This window comes from Lampetra planeri, chromosome 13 (assembly GCF_965212315.1).
Source record: "Lampetra planeri chromosome 13, kcLamPlan1.2.h2, whole genome shotgun sequence".
Taxonomy (NCBI): domain Eukaryota; kingdom Metazoa; phylum Chordata; class Hyperoartia; order Petromyzontiformes; family Petromyzontidae; genus Lampetra; species Lampetra planeri.
Window position 1 is genome coordinate 12,104,514 of NC_136119.1, and position 15,586 is coordinate 12,120,099.

The following is a 15,586-nucleotide window of genomic DNA, read 5'->3' on the forward strand; positions in this document are numbered from 1 at the left end:
CACATTTCTATGCCGTGCATGATGGACTCAACACGCTCGTCACAAAAGAGACCGCTTCGGACACTGCGAGGGGAAGAAGGACGATGCATGGATATATTTTCCAGCGGAGACTTGAGGGCGTTGCTGGGGGTACGGGGCTCACCGAGCAATCCCTGTGGGAACAATGCGCTCAGCCACCAGCTGGAGGGACATCGGAGGAATCGGCAGGAATTGGGTTACCTGCCAGCCAACCTAAGCTGCCATGTCTGCCTGCTTGCCTGGGCTGCTGACCTGCCTGTCTGCTTGCCTGCCTGTCTATCTGCCTGCCTGCCTGTCTGTCTATCTGCCTGCCTGCTTGGTTGCCTGTCTATCTGCCTGCCTGCATGTCTGTCTATCTGCCTGCCTGTCTGGCTGCCTGCCTGTCTATCTGCCTGCCTGCTTGGTTGCCTGCCTATCTGCCTGCCTGTCTGCCTGCCTGTCTATCTGCCTGCCTGTCTGCCTGCCTGTCTATCTGCCTGCCTGTCTGCCTGCCTGCTTGGTTGCCTGCCTATCTGCCTGCCTGCCTGTCTGTCTATCTATCTGCCTGCCTGCCTGCCTATCTGCCTGCCTGCTTGGTTGCCTGTGTTCTCCGCGTGCCTATCTGGGCTGCTCGCCTGACTGTTTGCCTGCCGCAGCTGCCACGCCTGCCTGCGTGCCCGAGCTGCTGGCCAGCTGACCTGCTTGCTTGCTTGCTTAAGGTGGAATTGTTTATCAGCGACAAAGACCAAACTCTCTATTGTTGTGAACTCTTGTCAATGCTCGCTGTCAAGCATTATAGAATTATGGTTCTTGGCGAGTTCAATGTGCATATTGACGTGGACGGAGATCCCCTTGGAAAGGATTTCATGAGTTTTTTTGAGCACTGTTGGTTTTGTTGAACACGTATGAAGCCCCGCGATGCACATTCACGGTCGCCCACTTGATCTAATTATCACCCGTGGTCTTGACACCCAGAATTTGTCTTATCAGCGATTCTTGCAACCTCAGTCTATTTTGTTATTACTTTCGAATAATACCTCGCCTAAATAAACCCCCAAGACTATTGTATGAAAACACAAGTCCCAATTCTTCCACTGCTGGGAAATTCTTGGAAGCTTTCTCCACTTCAGTTCCTATTTAATGTAGTGTACTCGCAGACATTTCAACAGCTCCACCCTAAGTACTATTTTGGATATCGAGGCACCCCTTACAAGAACAAAACATAAATTCAAAAGGTCATCCCGGTGGTTTCATGATACAGCTCGGGAGCTTAACCGTGCGAGCTGTAAGCTCGAACGTGAATGGAGAAAAATTACTCAATTACAGTTCTTATATCTCACCTGAAAAAAAAATCTGATTAAATATAAAGCTGCTCTGTCTTCAGATAGATCATCAACTATGGTATAAACATGTAAGAATCATCCTTGTGTTCTATTTAAAACGATCGCTAAACTAATAAGCTGGAGTTCTACATAAATACACAATTACCAGCGGGTTGTGATGACTTTATATTCATATTAGAAATCATATCAGATAAAAGACTCTACCTAGATGATAAGTTCTGTAATAGCCATAAAGCTACTCAGGCCATGTGAAAGCAGATCATATCTTTGAAGTTTTTGCTTCTATTAGCCAGCTTGATCTGATCTATTTAGTTGTTGGGACAAAATTAACTACATGTGCTTCATACCGTTCCCACTAAATTGTGTCAAGACGTATTTTCTACTTGAGATTTTTCTATGCTTTCTTTCCATGGAATATGCAGAGAGATTGACGCCTTCATAACATCCAATCCTTGCTTATAGCAATGCTTTGTTTTCTGGCATTCACGGAAATGTGAGAGACCCGACTGCGGCTTGTGAAAAACTCCGCTCCTGGGGATTTAACAGGAAGACATGATTACATCACGCCGGTATTGGCAGCCCGAAGTTTGCTTCCTGTGAGATTTAGGATAGATTTTAAGGTCACACTTATTACCTAGCATTAAACGGCTTGGCCCATTCATATGTAAATATTTTTAACTCCGTATATATACCAACGCGACCAGGATGCAGGATTGCTCACTTACCCTAAGGGTTTAAAAAAACACAAAGGTGGTGGTGCATTCAGCTATTCGCCCCCCCCCACCCCCAAATGATGAACTCTGCTGCTGCCTGTTTCCGTATGGGAGTTGCCAAAGGTTTCGGTTTTTAAAGCTCGATTAAGACGCTTACGCGAGCTATCGTTCACTTGTTTTACACTCTATAGCATTGCATTTTAAATTAATCTCTGTGATGAATGTTTTCATCACTTATTACTGCCGCATAGTTATCGACGGAATTTGATTTCCGTTATGCTGTGGGTTTTTGTTCGTGAAGTGCGCTATACTGAATTAAAACATGTATTGATTGTGTAAGAGCAAAGAAGGCATCAATGTAGTAGTAGTGTGGCCGCTAACGGCGATCTAAAGGTGTTTAGTACAGCAAAAAAGATGTGACGAGGCTCAGGTTATATAAGGCTTTAGAACACCGTGTTTTAAAAGTCATATTTTTGTAACTGTCATCAGCTATTTTGGTTTATCAGTGAGAAAACTTGCAGTTTTACAACAAGATGCCAAAGTTACCCGCATGAGAACACGCAGAGTTGGTGTGTTGTCTCTGTGTTACCCCGGCAACGAGACTGCACACTGCCAGGGGCGAACACGGAACCCCCTTTAAATCTCAAGCGTCTTAGGAATTACATGGAATCGTCACTTTAATGGGTGGGTGGGAGTATGTGTGGAGTCACGTGCACTAGACGAGTATTAAAATAAGTACAGCACAGAATGTTGAGAGAGAAAAAAAATGATAATTCGTATGCACATTCCGTTATAATATTTCAGTATCTGAGAGTTTGTATTTTCAATTTACTGCGGACACTCAAGTCATTTGAAATTCATTGCCTGTAAGTGGGCGGAGAGGGGGGGGGTCGATATTTGAACATCGCAGACTCCACTGTGACGCAGGCGAGCTTGAAGCACACCGTGTTTTCCTCACCTCTTCTTTCCAAGGAAAAGCCGAGGAGGGGGTCAAAGACTGCAAACGTCCCGTGACACGCGGAGCGATTAAAATCGCCCCCCTCTTACATTCTTTGCGGTCAACGTGACCTGAGCAACACAGGCGGACCGAAGAAGCAGCCTCGACTTGTGCTAAGACATTACTTTCATTTTTTTAAAAAGGCGCAAAACGGCTGCAATTTTCCGCATCGACTGAAAAATCAGAAATACCGTAACATGTTCCCTGGGTCATCTGCTGTTTGAGGGGGGTGGGTGGAGGGACAGCTTAGTATGCAACAGCTGACTTATCCTTCTACAAAGAGCCATTTCACAAAAACGCCTGCGTATTTCATAACCCGTGATAAATGTACGATGCGACACTAAATATGGCATTAAATACGTCCAGAATACATGCTTTTGCTTAACTGTTTCATGCATCATTTGTCACGCGCAACAGGGGTAAGGAAACCCTAACTACATGCTTGATTTCTACTACTTCATTGATTCTTCTTTCTTTCTTTAATCTTCCGTTGGCAAACAACAGCTTTGAAAATCTCGCCTACGAAACATTTTCAACTCGAAGGCTTTCAGGTCCTACAATAGGCACAAAAGTACGTGTCAGTGCGTGTCCAAGTTTAAACCTGTTTTCAGGACACCTTGTCCACAAAGGCACCGCAGAAAATTCGAAACGGAAGTCCGCAGCGTTCGTCACAAACCTCCACTGTGAGCAGGGTCCTCGCCAACAATGCTCCGTCACAGATTTTTGTACTTCTGTAAGGAATCATCCAGGCGACCGGCGATGGCCTGGTAGAACGCAATCTGTTGCTGGAGGTAGAGCTGCATGATCTGCCCAAAGTCCTTCACGCGCGTGCAGTGAAAGTGGTTGAACTCCGCTAGGGTCGCGTGTGACACCGTGTTGGTCCGCGTTTGAACCTCCGTCAGCTGACCGGCATCCATCTTGCCCTCGTCGGCTGCCCGCTGGCTCTCCTTGACCTTAGCCACAGCACCTGTTGGCCACACGGAGAAACGATTGCGCTGAATTATAAAATATCTCTAATTATTATCCACTTCACATGTTGATATTCTTAAGTGAAAAGGACATTGCTTTTTTTCAAATGTCATCCGGTTGCCATGGTTATGATGAACTGCAATGTTAACTTTTTTGTATTTTTAGCATTTAGTAAATAAAACGCCCTTTTTGAGTCGTGAGCTACGTATGTTATAGGTGCTTTAAGAGGGTCAGATAACTTTTACAACAAATGTGTGGTACAGTGCACCTTTCATGTCAATAAATCATTAAATAGTCATGCCTTGTTTTAAAATCATAAAGTGAACGAAAAAGACAATAAAAATATGTAAAATGTTGCTATATAGAATACATTTGGAATGTTCTACCACTGGCTAGAACTTATATAATGGGCTTCAAGGAGAGGAAACTAAACTGTAGTCCAGTGTTTATTAATTGTAGGCCTCTTGCAAGTTGCACCATCGGGGGCATGATGCAACTTCCGCCAATGCCGTGAGGTTCCTGCAGTGTGCAGTGGCATCATTTGCATGTGAATATAAATAATTGGTATTCACAGACGAGTAGCCAGCGAGGGATAAACGAGGACTGGAGTGGAGAAATACTGCTCAAGCTGGTAGAAATCTCAACTATGATGTGCTGTTAAGCCTGACGAAATATATTATAATTCCTAAAATGGTGTTTATAAAATACTTTAGTTTATACATATTTAGGCAAGCTTGTCATGATAACTATTACAATATAGTTATTTGAGTTAGGCCTCACATGAAGTTTAAGATTCAAACTATATAAGCAAATGTATTCCCTTTGTTCCAAGTGTCTGCCTAGCAACAGCACATGGTAGATTAGACGAGAGTTATCACATTACACGTGACAAATGACGAACACTGCTATACTGGGACAACGCAGTACCAATTTGACAGGGTTCTAAAATTGATGGCACCTAAACAATAGAAAAATATCACAGCAGCATTTTAGGTTATTCTCTTCACGCCAATGCCAGCTACTGTATATGAAAAGATTTGACGTAAACAATCTACACCTTTTTGTATGTGAATGATGTCTGGGAAATTGGCGAGCAGTCCTTGGTAGAGGCACGTCACGTCCATCAGGGGCTGGAGGTCCTGCTGTGGCTGTTGTGCAAATAGCTCCCCGATTGCCACGTAGGTGTTGCCTGTGTGGGCGATTGCTTTGGTGAGGTTGTCCGAATAGTGCTGGTCATCCTGCTCAAACGACTGTCCGAGATTCTCGAACACCTGGCCCATCTTCTGAAAGTCGCGCTTGTAGTCAATGCAATGTTTGCGTGCCATCTCCCCAGCCGTGCCATTGAGCAGGACCACACTTTCATCCATTCTTTTGGAGAAGCTTCTGAAAGATTCGGTCCGTGCCTCGACGTCCTGCAGGTCCAGGTGTGACGTTGGCGGTGCACTGATGGTCAGGTAGAACTTGGCTCCCACGGCATCATCTTTCTCAGCCCTTCGCTTGCCCTGCTTCCACGCTTTCTCGTCGGTGCACGTGAGAAAGTGCTGGAAGGCGTCGCACTGCGCGAGCACCGGATGGCCCGTCATATGATTCATCCAGAGGATGAGGCCCCGCCTGCGCTTCTGAACAAAGTCCTCCACAAAGCGCCCGGTCGCCTGCTTCTCGGGCAGGTGGGGCACCGACACCACGGGAAACTTCTGCACCAGGCGACCGTACAACCAGTCGAAGTGCTTATAACGACGGCTCACCGCCCTCCCCGTGAACGTGGGCGTCAGGCGGTAGGAGATGAAGCTCTTCATGCCTTTGAACTTGGTCTGCTTGGTGGGGTCCTCGATGGAGCAGGTGAATGGGAACGGGTTGTCGGGCCACGCCGGCCCGCGGTCCGTGATGTCGACGCGGACGCGGTCACCCACGTTGACGGTGCAGCCCGTCACGTCGCCCGAGATGAACGCCTCGCCGCCGGCCTTCACGTAGCGAGACAGCGACGAGACGCCCAGGGCGGAGGTGACCGTGCCGTTGGCCCCGAACTGGCCGTGGGTGCTGCTGCTGTCCACGGTGGACGAGTTGTCGTCCCAGTCTGCATCCCAGTCGTCCTGGTCCTGCTCTGCGGGCTGCTGGGGCCACGTGCCTGCTGGAGCTTGTTGCTGATGATATGCACAACAGCACGACGATGGCGGTTTGGATACGTCATCTACTTTCACGGTCGCAAAACTTTAAACATGTTGCCATCATAACATTCATGAATACCACGAAATTTGTTTTTATGATTAAAATATCAGCTGTTCTCTTCAAAGTAAAATCCACCAATTTTATGTCTAAAATACGTTATTTTTTTACAAGTCTACCAACCTCGTGACCCTCTAAATTTTGCAAATGAAAACTTGTCAATGGTATCGCATCTGGTTGCAGTGGAAAGACATTACATTGAGTATCTTTAACAAGGTTCCCTCCATGTTAAAACCAATTTCATTACAGTACCCCAACTAGAAATTGCCCATGAAATGTCACGAGTGAATTCCCCTCCCACCCTCATATACCAACATTCTGTAGTAGTGAATCTCCCAGCCCTTACACACAGACCGAAATCACAAATATCTCCCACGTGGCCTTGAACAAACTTTCGGGGCAGGTCCTGATATCGCCAGCGCCACTCACGGCCGCCTTTGCATCACCAATGCTGAGCTATTTGTTCTATACACCAGGGACTCAATTCAAGTTACAATGATTGGCGATACTGCATGGGCAGAGGTGCACGAGCACAAATAACAAAATATTCAATACGTTCGGCAATAACACTGCCTCAAAAGAACATGTAAAGTTTTGAGCCATTGGCCCTCTTTTAATAGCACGTTATTTAACGTTGAGTCGACCTAGAGGAGGAAAATAAATGGTATAGACACACGGCACTTTCGCATCGGCGGTGTGCAAACCACAGCACCACCACTCCCCAAACCACTGCACCACCACTCCCCAAACCACAGCACCACCACTCCCCAACCACTGCACCACCGCTCCCCAAACCACTGCACCACCACTCCCCAAACCACAGCACCACCACTCCCCAAACCACTGCACCACCACTCCCCAAACCACTGCACCACCGCTCCCCAAACCACTGCACCACCGCTCCCCAAACCACTGCACCACCGCTCCCCAAACCACTGCACCACCGCTCCCCAAACCACTGCACCACCGCTCCCCAAACCACTGCACCACCGCTCCCCAAACCACAGCACCACCGCTCCCCAAACCACAGCACCACCGTTCCCCAAACCACAGCACCACCGCTCCCCAAACCACAGCACCACCGCTCCCCAAACCACAGCACCACCGCTCCCCAAACCACAGCACCACCGCTCCCCAAACCACTGCACCACCGCTCCCCAAACCACTGCACCACCGCTCCCCAAACCACTGCACCACCGCTCCCCAAACCACAGCACCACCGCTCCCCAAACCACAGCACCACCACTCCCCAAACCACAGCACCACCACTCCCCAAACCACTGCACCACCACTCCCCGCACAGAGACAACAAAGACAACGGATCCTCTGAAGCCTAGCGTTGTTGTTGGAGCATATTCTGCGAGATAGAAACACTTAAGTCAGCACACACACACAAAGACACTGAAACACACACATTTTAGACTAAAACAAACGTATGGATTAAGTTTTACTGCATCCAGATTTTTTTTAAACGCTTCCCAGCAGCTTCTCAACTCAAAAGACGGGGCAGAGAGGGTTCTTGCAAGAGTTTTTAAAATATATAACCAGTTATTAAGATCAGCACGGTGATAATATTCGTTCACGGCTTTACCGATGACAACTCTCGGTCATAAATGCCGGAGTTAGTTATACAACTCCGTTAGTGACTCAACTCCGTTAGTGACTCAACTCCGTTAGTGACTCAACTCCGTTAGTTACACAACTCGGGACGCCGTGACGAAGATCCTTACACTGCATGTGCACAGTCCTGTTTAAGTACTGCCATGATGTAGGCGCCATGGTGCTGGTGCTTGCCGTCTTATCTGCCGACGAACACTTTACCCGGACAGCGCCCGGGTGTTGTAAGAATCTAAGCAGGGTTATAAGCCTGGATAGTCCTTTTTAGATTTGCAATCACCACGTTCGTAAACACGCAGGGCTGCAATAGGCGTTGTGGACAGAAGAGGACGCGGCTAACAGCCATCGCTATGCACCAAACCTTCCCAAATCCACACTGACCAGTTTGGTGAAGTATGGTCAAGGGCCACACCCGGCAGTGTATTGACAAGACTGCCGGCGTGTGCACTTGACTGCTCCACGTGCTTGCGTGTTCTAACCCATTGCATGGCCACACCATTGAGCCGGTGTCTATCCACTGCTGGGTTGAAGATCTTCGTCACTGAACTCAGCGCTGCTGCTGCTGCCACCAATTCAAACATCGGAGTTGATCATTTTAACAAACAAAAAAAGACCCGAAAGGAAAAAAAATCCACATCCAACGTCGCAAATCCCAAACACATTATTATTATCATTATCTCTCGGTCTCTCTCTCTGTATCTCACCTGGTTGTAAAAAGTCTTGAAATTGTGCGACTGCTGCTGGTTGCTGGCGCTCCAGGCTGCAGCGGTGGCGGACTGCGCCAGGCTCCCATCGCGAGCCGATGAGGCCACTCCACCTCGCTGGCTCCCGGCCACATCCCTGACACCACCACCACCACCACCGTCACCTTCGTCGTTGTCGTCGGGCAAAAACTCCACGTACGTGGCCGGGAAGAGACCTCTCTCGCCTCGGATGTTGGTGCCCTCGAACCATCCGTCGCCGACGCCCTCGTTGAAAACCGTGAGGACCTCTCGCTCCCTGATGGAGATCTCGCCCTCGTTCTCGCTCTGGAAGTCGTACAAGGCGCGGGCCCGGCGCGACACCATGGTTCAACGGCGGTGCAGGACGATGAAGACGATGATGGTGGTTGAATAAGGATGGAGGGGAGGATGAACCACCGTTTTTGTTTCTGAAGCCGAGCAACGGTGGAGTTTGGTGTGTGAGCGAGAGGGCGGAGCGTGTGAAGCGTGATGGGTCCGGTCTGTGTGTGTGTGCGGGAGAGGAGGGAAGAGAGAGAGTGTAGCACGCCCTCTCTGTCGAGGCGACGTCACTAATGCTAATACACAAACAACAACAACAAGAAGAAGAAGCAAAAGGGAGGAAAATCCCACGAATAGCCTCTAACCACGCCAGGCTGTTTGGGGCCAATGCCGTTTGCGAAAGTGTTGTGAGCCCGGCTGCCTTTGTCTCCCCAGTGGCGATGTTTGCGCACAGCAACAGGTACTGGTCATCCAAAGGCTGAGCAAACTACCGTGCCTTTTTGTTTGAACTTCTAGAGAATAATAAGCAGGGAAACGAAGAACGCGAGCGTGGAGATGGAGCCATGGAATCGTTCGTCTGGTGTGCTTTTGGCGGATGATCGCATTGCTGGATTGCGAGTGGCCTTCATCCAGGAGTGGTATGACAATGGCTGATGATGATGATGCTTCAGTACAGATTGGGGGAGAGGGAGAGCCGTGTTTGGGAATCAAAGTCAAAAGACTTGTGTCCGATTGTGTCCGCAAACCGCTCCCCATAAAACTGGTGTCCGATATTAGGAAGCCACTGGTAGCTCTGCACTTTGAAATCTAAATGTTTTTTTTTTATGAATTTCTTTAGAACTGCTTTTGTGTATGTATTTAGTTGTGTCCCTCCCCCACACCCTCCGATCAGCCACGGTTGGGTATGTACGGTGCGAAAGAAGTCCAGCGTATTTGCTGTACCCCGTGCGAACCTTTGACAATGTGTTAACAATGTCAATGTGTTCAGTAAAAGATACAAGATGGCTTGAAGCAACCATAATTGACAATGATTAACTGTACAATGGTACAGGGAGAAAGTTAAAGGTGCAGCCCTGAAATGGCTTCCTCGGGCTACTGCAGGCGGATAAGGGCCTCCGCCATCGAGGGGAGCTCGAGAAATCCTCATGGGGCTTTTGGCCTACTCTTCCACGCTCGAAGTGAATCGACATCCAGCGGCGGATCAAGCATGTTGGCACGGGACGTGTCCCTGTGTTGCAACGCAGTTCACACAGTGACTATTCACTGCTGGATGAATGGCCTCCAACCACAGTCCATCGGAATTGATCTCTCATCCATGCACATCCTGGCGGTATCGCTGAAGTCCTCACACTGCGTGGACCACGATGAACCACCTTTGCATTTCCACAATGTGCCGTACGACAGAAGAAGAATAAGAACTAATCTCGTCGTCCCATCTCCGTGATGGTCGTTCCCACAAATCGTCGCCAAGTTACTCAGCGTCGCCCATTGCGCGTTAAAGCCTCGAGAAGAGTTAACGGACGCACACAGCAAAAGACGCGGCGTGGATTTCCGGATCGGTGGATCGGGATTGTGTTTGGCAAAGCAATCGCCGCTCCGTGATCCGCAACTCCGCTCCGAGATCCGTGATTCCGCGGTTTCGCGCGAGCCCTGGAGCGGAAGCGCCGCCGCTGATGAGCTGGCGTCTCAGACTGCTCCAGAACAGACAAAGGATCGAGATTTGAAGCTTTCGTGACTGCAAGGATTCATACTCTTAGGTTTTTTTCGGTAAAGTCACGTAGGTAAAATAATAAAAATAATAATGTAAAGAAAATATTTCTTTTATAATTATTTAGTAAAAATAAAATAATTATTTTATAATTATTTTATAATTATTTTACTTCTATTATTATTTCTATTATTTTTATTATATACATATTTTTTTACCTACGTGACTTTACCGAAAAAACCTAAGAGTATAGACAAAGGATCCCCTCCCACGGGTGTAGCGTACACAGGCCGATGGGGCAAGTGCTGTTAGCGAAGCACCTATCATTAAAATGCATATTTATGTACTGGAGGAATCCGATGCGCTATAAAGCAATTTTTTTTCACAGATGCCCAGTAGGGGCGGGTCAGAACGTTAAAACGACAAACAATATAAAAAAACACACAGCAAGACGGCAAAGTACAGGAAAGACAAACAGAACACTCAAAACAATGTACAAGTAAAACTAAACCAGTGTTTCTATATTACCAGGTAAAGCCCACTGAGGTATTAACTTATTTTTCAGAAGCGACCTGGCCACAAATGACAGCTGAACAAAGTCACTTATTGTATATGGAGAGGTGTAGCAGCAAATCAATCTAAATGCACGCTTATGGTGGTTACGTAACGAGGTGATTGGTGTGTTCAGAACTCCACCCGGCCGCATTTGTCTCTCTCTCCACGACTGTTATTTTAGACACCGTGCCGACTACTCATTTAAGACTGAGTCAACTTAGGGGAGGACCCATGACGGACCAGTCTCGATTACAATATCACTCGCTGCCACACCGATGTTATCCGTTGAAACTCAGGTGGGTCGGTTGTAATCACTGCGCCACCGCTCCCCAACCACGAACAACGCGGACGTCCTGATTAAAAAAAAACACCTAATTTAGAACCCAAACATCACAAACCTCCTAGGTTTGACATTCCTCCTCAAATACACTGGTCGATGTATTTTGAACTTCTTTAGCACCGTACGTAGCCAACCGTGGTAATCGGAGGTGCAGGGGAAGGACGACACACTGAAACACTAAAAGCAGTTCTAAAGACAGATCACTCAGTTCTAAAGAGATGCGTTTTCAAGCTAGATGAGTTCAAAGTGCATAGCCCGTAGTGGCTTCCATATATGTTGGAAGAAGAGCGTTCCAGACGGCCAACATCAACACCCCGATGCAGACATCTTAAACGGAAGATTAAAGACAAGCCACAGTAGTGCGATTGTGGCCTCTGCAACCCAAACTATGAACCGTTTGAAGGAGCCTGCGCTCCTACAACGGAGGCATAGCAAAACTCCACGAACTCTCCCGTCCCGAAGCCCCTCTCGTCGCGACAAGCAGCAGACCTCGACATTAGCTCCTGCACACATTGACATGAGCAAGGGTGGAACCAGTGTGTCGGCACAAGGGGACACTGTTGGGTTTGTGTGAACAATTCAGGAATCTCCTCCCCTCCCTGTATGCCCTGTGCGTTCTTTGGCCATGCCAAGCCACGCCGGCCAATGCTGGTTTGGTGCAGGCGGGAGGAGGGAAGTCAACAAGTCCCGTGCACTGAGCACAGTGGATTTTGCTGCACTGCCATCTGCCGATGGCGGGAGCTCAGTGGCAGTCGATAGCGACCTGCTGCTACTGTTAATCGTGGTGGTCGTCCATCCGAGCACACTCCCTACCAACACCGCTTCGGGCAATTTTGCCAATTTATGCGATTTTGTCCACTAGATTTAGTGACTTTATAGCAACAGCGTACAGTATTGTCAAAGCAATCACAAATAAATACATCTCAGAATATATTGGGCCGAGGGCGTTGTACAGAAGCAGGAGTGGTCCCAGGTCTACATTTAAAGGGTCATGTAACTGTTTACCGAGTTAAAGTTTAAGTGTCCTACGTAATTTACTAATTTTCAAATACGAAAACGCCCAACACCGTCGCACGACCGATTGGGCCTCATGACATTGGGTGGCTAAGAATAACGCGATGATGTCATTCAACCAAGATCGCATGGCTGTAAGATGACTAAACGAGTTGGCGGTTTCCGAGATAACGCCCCGTCCATCTGGTTTGGTTTTATGATGACCTCCCATTCCTGACCCACATCCTCAACGGAGATCAAAGTGGCTTTTACTGGCTGCTCCTGACTGACGTGGCCATCAATCCCCAACCATTCAGAAACAATTATCAAGCAAAAAAGATGGGATGAAAGAAAAAAAAATCCGTTTACAACTATTATAAACATTTCAGTGGGTGAGGTGTTCGTGTAGCAGTGGATTGGCTGAGTGTTGTTAAACGACGCGAGCAGCACTTTCTGCAGTGTTGCTAGATATGCGCATGCCCTCCATCAGAGGGTGTTTTCACGGGAAGACGCTGACTTTGATATATTAAATATTGCACATTATTTATGGAAAGTCCATCCGACCTTGTTTCGATGTTATAACATATCTAATTTTATAACTTGACTTTACACGTAGGTGACACGCGAAATGTTAACCATTTCCCTGCATTTTGGAATTCCCAGTGGTTATAGTGTTTCAAGACACGACGCAAATTAGTGTACGGTCCGCAGGTGATGTATAAGTCACCAATGCCAGCTGTCCTCACAGCACCGAAATAGGACGGTTTCCCTTTACAATGCAGTGCGATTGACATAAGGTGGTGGAACATATGAAAGGTACAGCCCTGCAAATCCATGTTTACACCACTGCTGACAGAAAACCATCTGCTAGGAGACGTTCTAGAGAGCCCCTCTACAGAGTATTTGGCCTACTTTTCCATCCTGGCTCATACGTCTTGGAAGACCTGGGAGTGGACCAACACTTTACGCCACCAAACGTAACCTGCCGACCTGTGTAGCACGCATTTAGACGGCCGGGTGGACGGTACCAAAAGGGTATTTCTGCGCGCATTTCCACCACGGTTGGTTACGGAACTTGTTTGACCTTTAGGAGGAATTACCAACAACAACAAAAAATGCTTGAGGTTGCAAAGAAATATGCTGACCGATCGCTGTTTGTGCGGTAGCCTCACTCCTCGCCGAGCTGAACGCTGCAGCTTGATCAGCACTTGTCTCGCAGCGGGGGTTAAAACAACACATGTGTTTACAACTATGTACCATCGATTCACTTGCTTCTAGCATGGACGGCCACCATGCCGACCACCGGCGTGGCTTGTTTTGTAGGATGTTGGGAGGCGTGCTGCATTATTAAAGCCACGGTGGAAACATTTCGGGTCGCCGTTTCTCTTTGGCTTGTGCGTGTCCGATTCCGTTATTTTCCACGAGGGTGTCGTTACCTTTTCAGGAAACGTGCACAGAACAATTGGAACCTGGCACCATTGTATAAAGAACTAAAGTAACAGTAATATTTACGGTGCATATATAAAAACGATCACGAAGCAAAACATAGGCAGATATATCTACAGTATAAACTAAGTAAAATATTAAATATAATAAGCAGTTACATTGAATGGTGACACGGTTGGTTTAACATTTTCAAATCATATATTTTTTAAAATATTCATGTGTATTTTTATATATCTATAACGCCTGTTATCTCGAATATGTTGAGACCGGGATGCATTTATTGTGCGCCTCCTCTTTCGTGCGAACAAAACTATCGCAACAGGATGCCGCTTACAGTTTTATCCGTCCGTGTTTATGTTCTGCTCGGTTAACACCAGCAAAGTGCACACGCGCAGTGCACGTGCCCAGCATTTTCCAGGAATCGCCTGACATTGCGCGCCCACTGAAATACAAAGCTCGGCAATTTGTGTTCCGATTTCCAAAAAACGATTGTAAAACGACACCGAGCCGCGCCGATCTGGCCCGGGCACGAACCCCATTCCGTGTCCCGTCTCTTCAGGTAGCTGCGCGGCACCACAATGATCGGCTCCTTCCTTTCCAGGATTTTACTGCATCAAGAAAGGCAGAAATAACAAAAACTAACAGAGCTACGTCTGACCGAAAATCACAGAGTAAAACACAAAAACACAGTAATTACAGCTATTAAACGGCAAATAAATACGTGACAAAAATAGTTGCTTCAAGAAATTACAAATGACAAACCGAACCAAAAACAGCAAAACAATTAACGAGGGGAGAGGCAGGAGAGTGCGTGGAGGGGAGTAGAGAGAGATGAGAGGGGAGAGGCAGGAGAGTGCGTGGGGGGGGGGGGTGAGATGAGAGGGGAGAGGCAGGAGAGTGCGTGGAGGGGAGTGGAGTGAGATGAGAGGGGAGAGGCAGGAGAGTGCGTGCGGGGGGTAGAGTGAGATGAGAGGGGAGAGGCAGGAGAGTGCGTGGGGGGGGGGGGAGTGAGATGAGAGGGGAGAGGCAGGAGAGTGTGTGGGGGAGGGGAGTAGAGTGAGATGAGAGGGGAGCGGTAGGAGAGTGCGTGGGGGGGGGGGTAGAGTGAGATGAGAGGGGAGAGGCAGGAGAGTGCGTGGAGGGGAGTAGAGTGAGATGAGAGGGGAGAGGCAGGAGAGTGCGTGGGGGGGGGTAGAGTGAGATGAGAGGGGAGAGGCAGGAGAGTGCGTGGGGGGGGGGAGTGAGATGAGAGGGGAGAGGCAGGAGAGTGTGTGGGGGAGGGGGGTAGAGTGCGATGAGAGGGGGAAGTTGGGCAGTCGTGACTGCCACCTTGAAATCGACCCGGGACCGGATTGGGAGCAAGCCGAGTAATCGCGAAACTGCGGTCACGTGGTCTTGTTTATCCACGGACGCTTTGAATCTGCAGCAGTCGGCAGCACGGCGCGTGCCAAACGCTGAGCTCACATGCACACGAAGCTAGACAACCAAATACATATATATCGGCAGGGCACGTCTGCGTGGCGGGGTGCGCTGTCACGAGACGCATCTCCTGTGCTACAACAGCAGTGACACCGGCCAAACGGGAGCATCAGCGTGGCGAATTAAACACAAACGTACCGCTTGGGGTATGCCCCTAGAAGCGGGTTGTATGCCATCCCGTTTGCGAAATACAATGACAACTTTA

The 15,586-nt window shown here is 48.2% G+C and overlaps 1 protein-coding gene across 1 annotated transcript; it reads right to left on the bottom strand.

The window, feature by feature from the left end:
- Positions 1 to 1,613: 1,613 nt before the first annotated feature.
- Positions 1,614 to 9,147, bottom strand: LOC144722074 (sorting nexin-18-like). Its single transcript, XM_078600190.1, has 3 exons — positions 8,564 to 9,147; positions 5,077 to 6,160; positions 1,614 to 4,017 (listed from the first exon to the last, which is right to left on the bottom strand). Exons 1-3 carry the CDS (start codon positions 8,924 to 8,926, stop codon positions 3,764 to 3,766), a joined length of 1,701 nt encoding a protein of 566 aa, XP_078456316.1. The 5' UTR covers positions 8,927 to 9,147; the 3' UTR covers positions 1,614 to 3,763.
- Between the last annotated feature and the right edge of the window lie 6,439 nt (positions 9,148 to 15,586).

Excerpts from the sequence above, each read along its gene's own strand:
- LOC144722074 (XM_078600190.1), bottom strand. The coding sequence starts at position 8,926 with ATGGTGTCGCGCCGGGCCCGCGCCTTGTACGACTTCCAGAGCGAGAAC. Across the intron at positions 6,161-8,563 it reads TCAAGACTTTTTACAACCAG|CAACAAGCTCCAGCAGGCAC; the intron begins GTGAGATACAGA and ends GCATATCATCAG. Across the intron at positions 4,018-5,076 it reads CATCATTCACATACAAAAAG|GTGCTGTGGCTAAGGTCAAG; the intron begins GTGTAGATTGTT and ends TGTGGCCAACAG.